The sequence below is a fragment of the Lepidochelys olivacea genome (assembly GCF_965140295.1).
Source record: "Lepidochelys olivacea isolate rLepOli2 genome assembly, chromosome: 1".
In the NCBI taxonomy this organism is placed as follows: Eukaryota; Metazoa; Chordata; order Testudines; family Cheloniidae; genus Lepidochelys; species Lepidochelys olivacea.
The window spans coordinates 138,322,739-138,335,359 of NC_140411.1; the positions used below are offsets into that span (position 1 = coordinate 138,322,739).

The window sequence follows — 12,621 nt, forward strand, 5'->3', positions numbered from 1 at the left end:
ATTTGATGGCAGCCATTCAGCCTACTGGCATAATCTCAGCTCTGCCCATCGTCCCATTAGAGTTTGATGACACCCTGAATGCACTTATCTCCCGGCCAGGAATAAAATGAATAAGAATGGTATGGAGGATGAATGAAGGGTCATGGAGCACACAGAGGTTGGAGAGTCAATGGAGGAATGCATGGTGTGTGCAATGAGCTCACCTTGAAGAAGCAATAAAGTGAGTAACCCTCTGGTAATCTAATTTAAACTGTAAGCATGATAAATTATTGAACCCTAATTTGCATCTTCTATGCTTTTTCTCCAGAAATCTTGGTGCAGAAGTCTGGAATGTGTTCTGCTTCATGACAAAGCAGCAGTATTCAAGTATTTGTTTAGTAAACTCTTTGCTGTGTCTCCACCTCTGTCCTACTTTCTAGAAGAGCATCAAGAGAATTTTAGAAAAGATTCAGGACACAAAGCTATCTTTTCAAAAGGGAAAGGTTGAAAGATATAAAAGTTGGGATTCATTCCTTTAGTTGTTTCTGCAGCATGAACTTCATGCACACTGCCCCGCTCTTGCTCCTAAGCTCCCCATTTAGAACCCTCACATTTGTTTCTATTTCAGGAACTCACTGCAAACCCTTCACCATCCTCATGCCCAGGGCTCCAGGTGTCCATTTCTCATTCCCCCAAAGACTCTCTCTGACTCCCCCATTCTACGTGCTGTGTTCATCTGCATTCCCCAGTCTCCCTCCATTTTCCCCTTCCACTCCATACCAGAGTCCACCCCGCATTTTTCCCTCTTGCCAAAGTCTCTGTTAGCACCTCTTTTCACCCACCATTATTTCTCTTCTTTCTATCTGGGAGATATGTCATTTAGGATATCAACATGTTAAACTGTTTTGGGACAATGGGAAGAGGTGAGATAGGGATATGCTTGATGGAAAGTTACTAATTGGTGCTATCAACCAACTACAGTAAAAGCTGTGTTATCTGGCACTTTATCAACCAGAAAGCTCTATTAACTGGCATTTCCGATATCTCCCAATAAACAAATCTTCAGTCTAGTAACTGGGACGAGTATACTGCCCAGGAGGTTATGCAATTGCACATTCTGCACTCTAATTTTATGCAAAAGAGGCAGAAGACAAGTAAGCAAGCTGATATCAGGGATTTATTCAAAAAAGCAGCTTCCAGGATGTGTCATAGGGTCATTACAAATTCAGCCCAATCTCCTACAATGATAATTGATGTTGATAATGATGACCCTGACACACTGCAAGATCCTGAAGAGCCTTCTGAATCATCAAAGAAAGATTAAATTATGTTCAGTATAGTTTTAGAGCTTGGCTACACTTGCAGATGTAGAGCGCTGGGAGTTAAACCAGCCTTCAGATACCGCAGCAGGGAAAACACTGCTGTGTGTTTACACTGTCAGCTGCAAGTGCACTGGCCTGGGCACATAAGCAGCTCCTGCAATGCCACAAAGAGCAGTGCATTGCGGTAGCTATCCCAGTGTGCAAGTGGCTGCAGCGTGCTTTTCAAATGGGGGCGGGGGTGGAGTGTGACAGGGAGTGTGTTGCGCGTATGTGGGGGGAGAGAGTGTGTGTTTTGGGGGGCAGAGTGTGTCAGCATGCTGTCTTGTAAGTTCAGACAGCAGCAGACTCCCCTCTCCCCCACCTCTCTCTCTCAGACACACTCACAGCAGCAGCATTCCACAGTAATGGTTTGCTTTGTCCCAGAGCAGATAAGCACGCTGGCTGTCAGAAGCGGAGCTTTGAAAGGGGATATCCGCATGCCCGCAGCCGAGTTCAAAACAATGACAAAAGTGGCCACTTGACTTCAGGGGATTATGGGACGTTTCCGGCGGTCAATCACAGTGCAATAATGCAACATGTCGTCCACACTGACATCCTGGCATTTGAGCCAGGGCGCAGCAAGCTCTATGCTTCTCGTGGAGGTGGATTACCAGGAGCGTTCCAGCTGCAGAGTCCAGGTGCTCTACGTGTCTTGCCAGTGTGGACATCTCAGGAGTCGGGGCATCCAGGGCTGATTTAGTGCGCTAACTTGCAAGTGTAGCCAAGCCCATAGTGTTCAGTGTAATTTTAGTGATTCAGATGTACGCCATGCACTGTCCATAGTGATATGTAGTGTCATAAGATAACCTACTGTATAGAAAACTACCTGTATTCACCCAAGTGCTTCAAGAAACCAACTACTTTGCAGTGCAGTAATACCACTGGATTGGTAAGTACCTGTATACTATTTTATACTTTATTCATTTTATTGTATTCTAATCATTTGAAAATTGGTATTCTATTGGTAAGTATAACTAACTGGAATTTTTACTAACCGGCATGCTCCCCACCCCCATATCCCTAACATGCCAGATAAAGCTTTTAATGTAATTTGATCTATAGACAATTGCAGAGGTGCTTGATGCTATGGCTCTGCTAAACATATTCCAAGGGCTCCAGGTGTCCTCCATTTCCCCCCTTAGAGTTTTCTGATTTCCGCCCCCCCCCAAAAGTAATAGGGTTCTGACCCTTGAGGCCTAAAAATTCCCTGAAATTTTGGTATTAATCAATGTGGCATTCAAAAGTTACCACGTTACAGCCAAACAGTGAAATGCCATTAAGTTGAGAATAGGATTTCTAAAGCTGGCCAATAATACTAATCTAAGAAATTAAGATGCACAGAATTTGAAAGTAGAGAGCAATTATTTGAATAGGAATTAGTCTTGCGCGTTTCACATAGGTCATTTCCCTCTAGCATAAATGAAGCCCTGGGACTTTTCTGGCAAAAATGATGCATTTCATGATTGTCAATGAAATCTACACTTGAGTAAGAGATAAAGTTGCCAATTAAGTTACATGAAATAATAATCAGCAGGAGGATGGAAATTTTACAATCCCAGGGTTCTCTATCTAGATTGCAGGTCTATGAAGATCAAAAAGCACTCAAAAGAAAGTTTTCAGTATATAGAATCTTACATGGGAGACAGTCAACGGGTCCGTAAGGCCCAAAGCAAAGAAAATTATTGCCTTCGAGAAAGTGGGAGAGACAGGAAGGAGGCACCTATAAAACTTCAGTGGCCAGACAGGAAGGTACTGAGCTATAAAGCTTCAAATGTCCAGGCTACTTTCGAGGCTAATGCAAAGATTACCCCCCATGCTTGCTTTATTTTTCTTAGTCAATTCTGTTTAGGCATTTTACTTTTGCTTAATTGTTTTGCAAGCCTACCCCCACAAATCAGCTACTGACATGTGAAAATATACCACCAAGAGGTTAAGTGTCTCATCCACAGTCACAGACCAAGTCAGAATGAAAAACAGAATGAGGACCCAAATCACTTGACTGCTAGGCATGTGCAAAACCCAAGAGACTATTGTTACTTCCTTTCTCTCAAGGCAAACCATCACTGTTTAGAGAGTCTACGACTGTCCTGCCAGAAGAGAATCTCAAGCAATAAGAGTAACCATTCAAATATTAAGTTGGTATTTAAACACAGTGTGTATATAATGGCCATTGTGATAGTCTCAGGTATTTTGATAGAATAGTTTCAACATTACCCCCAAATCCCTTTATTTTCTGGATTTAAGTTGGAAACAAGTTAATTCTCGAAAATATTTGATTTTTTTCCCCCAGTGCATAGAAATTTTATATATTTCCACACTACTGGTTTTGTTTCTGATGCAAGAACATTTGCAATTTGGTAGGTTCAAATTCTGCTCTCAGGTGCACACATCCAAACTGTAGTAAGGTATGTGAGGAAAGACTATGAAGATTACTTGGCTAACAGAGTAATGAAATATGGACCACCACTGATGCAAAAAACAGAATACTTAATATTTATTTCTCCCTGAGCCATACTATATGATACAATTAACAGCAGAAATTATTTTCTGCTTTTTTGGCATAAATTTATCTTATGTTCTACATCAGATATATAACATAAGAATGGTCATACCGGGGGTCAGACCAACAGTCCATCTACCCCAGTATCTTGTCTTCTGACAGTGGCTAATGCCAAATGCTTCAGAGGGAATCAACAAAACAGGGCAACTATTGAGCGATTCATCCCCGGTCATCTAATCCCAACTTCTTGCAGTCAGAGACTTTGGCATACCCAGAGCTTGGGGTTGCATCCTTGACCAGCTTGGCTAATAGCCATTGATGAACCTACTCTACATGAACTTATCTCATTCTTTTTTGAGCCCAGTTATACTTTTGGCCTTTACAACATCCCTTGGCAATGGGTATGTTGACTGGGTGTTGTGTGAGGAAGTACTTCCCTTTGTTTGTTTTAAATCTGCTGTCTATTAATTCCATTGGGTGACCCCTAGTTCTTGTGTTATGAGAAGGGGTAAATAACACTTCCTTATTCACTTTCTCCACAGCATTCATGATTTTATAGACCTATATCATATCCCCCCTTAGTCATCTCTTTTCTAAACTGAATGGTCCTAATCTTTTTAATCTCTCCTCATACAGAAACTGTGCCATACCCCTAATCATTTTTGTTGCCCTTCTCTGTACTTTTTCCAATTCTAAAACATCTTTTTTGAGATGGGATGAGCAGAACTGCATGCAGCATACAAGATGTGGGCACACCCTGGATCTATAAAGTGGCGTTATGATATCTACTCCTTTCCTAGTGGTTCCTAAAACTGTTAGATTTTTTGATTGCTGCTGCACATTGAGCAGATGATTTCAGAGACCTATCCACGATGACTCCAAGATCTCTTCTGTGAGTGGTAAAGACTAATTTAGATCTTATCAATCTGTATGGTTTTCAACTATCAACACTGAATTTCATTGGCAATTTTGTCACCCAGTCTTGTGCGATCCCTTTGTAACTCTTCACAGTCAGCTTTGGACTTAACTATCTCGAGTAATTTTGTATCTTCTGCAAAATTTTGCCACCTCACTGTCCACCCTTTTTTCCAGCTCATTTAGAATATGTTAAATAGCACAGTCCACATACAGATTCTTGGGGGACTTCACTATTTATCTCTCTCCATTGTGAGCACTGACCATTTATCCCTACCCTTTGCTTCCTATCTTTTAACCAGTTACTGATCCATAAGAGCACCTTCCCTCTTATCCCATGACTGCCTATTTTGCTTACGAGCTTTTGGTGAGGGACCTTGTGAAAGGCTTTCTGAAAGACTAAGTACACTATATCAACCAGATCATTCTTGTCCACAGGCTTGACGACACCCTCAAAGAATTCTAATAGATTGATAAGGCATGATTTCTGTTTACAAAAGACATGTTGACTCTTCCCCAACATATTGCGTTCATCTATGTGTCTGATCATTCTATTCTTTACTATAATTTCAACTAATTTACTTGGCACTGAAGTTAGGCTTGCCAGTGTGTAATTGCCAGGATCGGCTCTGGAACCCTTTTTTAAAAAAATGGTATTACTTTAGTTATCCTCCAGTCATCTGAGACAGAGGCTGAGTTAAGCAATTGATTACATACCACAGTTTAGTAGTTTTGCAATTTCATAGTTGAGTTCCTTTGGAATTTTTGGGTGAATACTATCTAATACTGGTGACTTATTACCATTTATCAGTTTGTTCCAAAACCACCTCTATTGACTGCCTCTAGTCTGGGATGGTTCCTTAGGTTTGTCACATAAAAAGAATGGCTCGAGTATGGGAATCTCCTTCACATCCTCTGCAGTGAATATGGATGTAAAAAATTCATTTAGCTTCTCCACAATGGTCTTGTCTTCCTTGAGTACTCAATTAATACCTTGATTGTCTAGTGACCCAATTGATTGTTTGGCAGGTTGCTGCTTCTGATGCACTTACATTTGTTGTTGGTGTGTGTGTGTTTTGCTATTTACTCTCCAAATTCTTTTTTGGCCTGCCTAATTACACTTTTACCCTTGACATGCCAGAGTTTATGCTCCTTTCTTTCTAATTTAAAAAAAAAAAAAAAAAAAAACTCAGCAATTTACGTATTAGGAAATACAGAGAGCACTACAGAATGCAAACCTGTAACCTTGCTTCGAGAGCTTGGATGGTAAGAAAACCATTCTCTTGTAGTTCTTCCGTAGGAGGAAAATCCTCTGTACAATTGATGTTGCTCTAAAGAAAAGAAAACATTAGTCTATCAGCTGAAAGCAAGATGCAGCTTACTGACATACAATTATAGAAGAACCTATTATGAGAAATTATAAAGCCACAAGGATCATAATGTGCAATCAAAAAAGTTTTTTTATCTACCAAATAAAAGTAGAGGTTAATGGTAAATATTGCAAACACCAATTTATGAGAAGTTAATTAACAAGTGCTAGGCTCTTAAGTGTCTTTGGTTAATCAGAAAATAAACAATGTAGCAAGTGTTGCTATAAGTATCAACATGAAACCTCTTCACCAGCATTATTTTAATTTCCCCAAAGATCTTCTGTTATTGACTGTCACGTCAAGTCAGACAGTTATTTCAATTGATTCTTGTTTGTTATAACCTCACTATTAAAATCATAAGGCATTGTATTCAAATTTAAGGGGATTTGATAGCATATGTACAGCTTTACTTTGCACAAATATTTCTATTCATATCTTGAGCTTCTGTTAATGAAATTTCATTAGCATGTATTGAATGGGTAAGAAAAGGTAAACTGAACTTACTGCATAGCTGACCTCTCCAAAATCTGTTATAATGAATGTACTTAAACTATCTGTATTAGATTCGTCCTTAAAAAGTAATAAAATTTGTTCAGTCCCAGTGCCAATAAAGTCATCTACCAGAACAGACTTCACTTCTTGCCATCTGGAAGCAACCTGCAGTAAAATGCAATATTAAAAATGTATACACCTTTTTCAAAGACATCTGTATTTGAGATTCAATTTTGTTGCAGTTTGCCTACAATTATCCACTTTTTAAAAAAGCACATAAGTGAGCAATTACTATATTTGCACAAGCAGGTACTTTAGTCAAGGGGTTGGACCACGGTACTGTGAGCTAAAGTCTCAAATTCTGTTTCTAGCTCTATCACCCTGGAAAAATTAGTTATCTTCGGTGTCTCAATTTTCCCCATCTGTAAAGTGCATATAACTTCCTTCAAAGAAAAGTCCACTTTTCCAAATAACGTCTTTCAAATACTGCAGCTTTTGAGTGTTCATTCTTAAATACAATTTACAATAAGGATTTTCAGAATTTATTGAGACCCGTGATTTAGTCATGTGATTCCCACCAATATTAAGATAGTTGTAGAGCTAAATTCTGCACCATGTATGGAAAGCTAGCTTATTCACAGAGCAGTTAAGGAGATGGTAACTTCAGGCATTTAGAGCCTGCCATATTCCCTCTCAAAGCTCAAATTACAAACAAAAATATCAAATTAAATGTTTATGTCAATTAGGTTCATTAAATGTGAAGAACTGAACAAAAAGCGTATTTTGTGCTTTGAAGGCAAACTACGAATTTCCAAATAAAGCAAAATTAAACACAGCTTCGTCAGAATATCAAAACACTAATCATTCACACTGCCTCATGAATGTAGCAAAACTAAAGCCAAAAAATGTCCATGGGCTTCACTTGCTGCATTTCTTTGTTGCTAAAATGTTAGGGAAAGTTAGTAAAATCCAAGCAGCAAATTTAAATTTGGAGTCAATATCTATTCAGTTCAGTTCTCTAAAATGGATTATGTAAAAACATTCATAACACAGACTTATTATAAGGGCAATTTTTATTCTAAACAACTTTTGAAATAGGAAGAGAGACACTGGCCAAGTCTCATTTTTTTTAATTAAGCAACTGAATCATTTACTGGTTTTTTTAGAAAAATCACAGAGCAATACTAGGAAAGATGTACCCTACTGTACGTAGGTCATTTTAATGGAAGCAACATAAGGAGGAGCAGAGGTTTACACTAAGCTCTCTCTTGTGGGAACCTGACTTACAAATGTGGATGGGGAGAGGAAATAAAACCCTTAAAAACTTCCATTGTTTCTAGCTATATAAGACCATAATACCTGAAAGCTATCTTTCTGCACAGCACAGACATTTCCGGAAGCAAATGACACAACATACAGCATGCCATTTCTGCTTGTTGTCGCTACTTGTATTGAACAGGGCTCCTCATATGGAAGCTGGCAGATATCTTTAGGAAGACCATCTTGGAACCAAATCAACTGTTTTTTGTGGGTGATGGCAGCAGCTGATGTTCTGAATTGGCTTCTTGATATTGCAGTCCTGTGGACATGCACACAAGATATCACGCTGCTATAGGCATGAGGCAGAAAACAGGTGCCAGTTAATATTTTGTGATTTTCAATTGCATATACAACAAACTCACTGCCCCAGATGGCTCCATCTGATTTCGAAAGTGTTTGCCCATCTTTTTCTTGTGGCAAACAAGCAGTTCTTGTCCCTAATACTACAATGCCTTCATTCTCAATCTCATCCGCCCATTCAATGGAAGAAAATGGAACAGAAGCACTTAGCACTGTGTAGGTTTTGGTAGAGATATAAACTAGTTTTTTAGCATGTCTCCATAATACTGTTGGACCATTAAGCAACCTTATATCATCTTTCAATTCATAGTCCAATTTAAAATTTAAGCACTGTTCAAATTTGTTGGAGCTGTGAAGCAACAATAAAAAGTATTTGAAAACACTATTATTTTTTTTCTCTCTCATCAAAATACAGGGGAGATTAATTCCTGTTCTGAAGTCTGCTGTACAGCTGCAACAAACAATTTCAATATTCAAGCTCCCACCATGCATGCTAAACAGTCCTGAGGATTTTTGAACAAACAGCTTAGTGCCACTGTCGTATGCCATTCTGTTGACATGTAATCCTCTTGTTTTTTCAGCCGCACATTTTGCTTTTGACAGCTGAAAAATGAGGACTTCTCCATTGTAAGGTAAGATTTTTTCTTGTTCATCTGATAGCATTTCCCTTTATGGTTATTCCACTACATGAATTCTGGATGTCTCTTCATTTTTCATTAGGACAATTTTTCTGTTGAACGAAATTTGTAATCCAACTGATCTTTTTCAATCTACAAAAGTAAAAAGAAATAAAAGCTTTTCAGATTAATTGAATATAATTCATGAGGATTGCAGTTACAAGCCAATCATATGGTCCCTACTATAAAGTTCTGAAGTTAGTGTGATGTTTGCCACAGTTAGCAATGCAGGACTGGAATCAAACTTAAAAACTTTTAAATCAAATATAGACAATCAGTAACAATTTGTGGTAGAGATCTAATATTTTTACTCTTAATATGACAAAATATCTTTTAGTTAGTTTTTGACATTGTTGTTTACCAAAAGTATTAATATACTGGTTTCCAACAATTCTACAACATAAAATAATTTATTTCATTTAAGCTATTTGATAACAAAATTATATTAAGTTATTTCACACATATGGAATCATGAAAATTCAAGAAGGTTGCTCTTAGGCAGGGGTGGGCAAACATTTTGCCCCGAGGGCCACATCGGGATTGCAAAAATGTATGGAGGGCTGGGCAGGGAAAGCTGTGCCTCCCCGAATAGCCTGGCCCCCGCCCTCTACCTGCACCCTCACACTTCCTGCCCCCTGACCGCCCCCCCCGGGACCCCAGCCCCATCCAACCCCCCCTGCTCCCTGTCCTGACTGCCCAACCCCCTATTCACACCCCCCACCCCCGAGACTCCCACGATTATCCAACCACCCCTGTTCCCTGTCCCCAGAACCTCTGCCCCATCCAACCACCCCCTGACTGCATCCCCGGGATCCCTTGCCCCTTATCCAACCCTTCCCCTCCTCCCCTCCCCCCCAGCTCCCTTACCATGCTGGAGCCAGCCATGCCACTGCGCTGCCCGGCAGGAGCTTGCCGCCTGGTGGAATCAGCCACGCTGCTGCACTGCCTGGCAGGAACGGCAAGCCAGAGCGCTGGCAGCGTGGCGGCAGGAGAGGAGGGACAGCAGGGGAGGGGCCAAGGACTAGTGTCCCCAGCCGAGAGCTCAGGGGCCGGGCAGGACAGTCCTGCGGGCTGGATGTGGCCCGCGGGTCATAGTATGCCCACCTCTGCTCTAACAGGAAATTGCAACTCCAAGAACTCCCAAACTATTTACTCAGGCATAATTCTATTTACATTTAAAGAATTTATTCTTGAGCACAGTTACACAAAAAGGTCTTTTTACAAGACTTTATAAGAATACAACTATCATGGTTGCCTGGAAAACCTTTTATAGACAAAATGTAAAGAATGGAGGCAACCTAAGCCAAGTGACAGGTCACAATTTATATCCCAACTACATATTCTCAGCAAGCTCCTGAGAAGAACAAAGGTTAATTTCCATTAGCTGGTCCCATAAATCAACAGCAACTGAAAACAGCTTGATTTATATCTAGTTTATTTTTAGCAAGGAAACAAGCAGATGTTGGGAAAGTAAATTTAATTCTTAGCTACATTTAAAAAAATCAATACTACACATTGTGTGAAATATATATTTTCAAATATGTAGCAACAATTTAAATAATACTGAATTACTTTCACATTAAGCCTTATTGTTGAACAAAATTGCTTTTCATGTAATATTTCTCATTTCAACTGATGCGGTTTGAAAGTTATTTTTTTCATCCCAATCTGGTCCAAGTTAGTTAAGCCTTTCTGAGAAAAAAAACAATACATTTTCCCCATAAGTTCCATTTAGAAGTTTTGTTCTTGGATAACAAACACACCCAAACCAAGACACTTCATACTTGGCATATTAGTTTTATTGAAGCTTAAAAAGCAAACCAGGTTTAAGGAAAACTGATCAACAGTTTGAGACAGTTAGGAGCTTTTAAGTAGACAGTTGCATATATGTGCAAACTTTCTCCAGGTGTACACCGAAAGAAGGGAGAACGATTCCACTCCTGTCCTCACTTCTCCACCTATTTCTTTTTTCTAGATGAGATTAGAAATACACAGAGTGGATAAAAAAAATCAATGATTTAAAAAATTTTAAAAAATTAATTGATTTTTTGATAAAATGCTTTTTGAGGAAAAAACCTATCTAAAGATAGTTTTAATTAAGATATCTTTGAGCTATAATGTATCTCATCATGGGATAGGGATTATAAATTCTAATTCTATAGTATGAGACAATATATTCATGTAATGTTTAAGAAAAGTTTTGTAAATGAGTTCCAATAGTTCATGGATTAGGGACCCAATTTTATGGGGTCCAGGGGCTTCTGGATAGATTTAGATTAATCTTTACATCTACCCAATGGGACTCTGTGCTCAGTCTATAAGATAACATCAGAGATGCTTAGTTTTGCAGTTCTCAAACTGTGGATTTGTGTCTCCAGAGATAACATGCTTGTTAACAACAAAAATATTTTAAAACAAAATAAAAATAAATAAATAAATAAAATAGAGGTGAGAAATAGACCTCAACCCCACTGTCCCTCTACAAATTTGTGTACACAGAGTCAATCCCTTACCTCTCTCTAAAAGTGCAAAGTTTCAAAAAGTTCAATGAACAGAAGATTGTTGGGGGTGGAACAGATCTGGACAAGGAGAAGTCTGGAGATAAATGTGAGAAGGGAGGGATAGGCAGTAGAAACAAAAGTGAAACTGTTTGAGCAGCATATTCCAGAAGTCTTGAGGTCTTTCCGAGTGCAGCCTTCATTGATTTGAGATCTACCATACCATTCTCTCACTAGAAGAGAAAACCTATAACGGTAGCAGGCCGTAAAAGAGACCCAGTTTGTGAATCATAGAATTGAATCATAGAATATCAGGGTTGGAAGGGACCTCAGGAGGTTATCTAGTCCACCCCCTGCTCAAAGCAGGATCAATCCCCAATTTTTGTCCCAGATCCCTAAATGGCCCCCTCAAGGGTAGAATTCACAACCCTGGGTTTAGCAGGCCAATGCTCAAACCACTGAGCTATGTCCGCAATGATCCTGTTGTATGTGCTTGTGTGACAACAGAAGAAGGGAATGTCTTCCTTACAGAAACAATTGATACATCAAGAAATGCACACAGCAGAATATTTACAAGTAGTAGTAGTAAAAGCTATAACAAACTGTGAAAAAAAATTCAAAAGTCTAGTACGCAACTTGGTCACAGACAATGCTGCAAACGTATCCAAGATGAGAAGAAATTTAGAGGAGAGTCCCAAGGTAATAACATACAGCTGCAGTGCTCATTTGATGCAGCTCCTAGCCAAAGACTTCAGTGTTCCAGAAATAAAGGCTAACGTTGTTGATATTGCAAAATACTTCCATAACAGCCACTTTGCAGCAGCTGCTCCGAAAAAAGTGGGAGGAAGCAAGCTAACTCTCCCACAAGACATGCGATGGAACTCAGTAGTGGACGGTTTTGAGCACTATATCAAGAACTGACCTAATCTGATGACAGTTTATGAAAAAAATCGTGAAAAAATAGATATCACTGTCACAGCCAAAGTTCTCAACATTGGGTTTAAGAAAAATGTGAACACATGCTAAGTACCCTGAAGTCTATTTCTGTAGCCTAGAATAAAATGCAGGGAAATAGCTGTTTTATGGCGGACACTGTTGAAATTTGGAAAGAACTAAGTGAGATCTTAAAGAGAAATATGCAATGAGAGAGTTAAATTACAAGCATTAAAAAAAAAATGAATGATACAAGCACTATCTCCAGCTTATTTT

At 39.2% G+C, this 12,621-nt stretch overlaps 1 protein-coding gene across 2 annotated transcripts in view; it reads right to left on the reverse strand.

Moving 5' to 3' along the window:
* FANCB (FA complementation group B) overlaps positions 1–12,621 on the reverse strand; it is a 28,239-nt gene that overhangs the window by 12,023 nt on the left and 3,595 nt on the right. For both annotated transcript variants that reach the window (XM_084651445.1, XM_084651446.1), the window contains exons 2-4: positions 7,977–9,007; positions 6,630–6,782; positions 5,994–6,086 (exon numbers count right to left, since the gene is read on the reverse strand). In XM_084651445.1, the coding sequence (XP_084507571.1) occupies positions 5,994–6,086; positions 6,630–6,782; positions 7,977–8,900 (1,170 nt within the window). In that variant the 5' untranslated portion in view covers positions 8,901–9,007. The remainder of the gene's footprint in view (positions 1–5,993; positions 6,087–6,629; positions 6,783–7,976; positions 9,008–12,621) is intronic.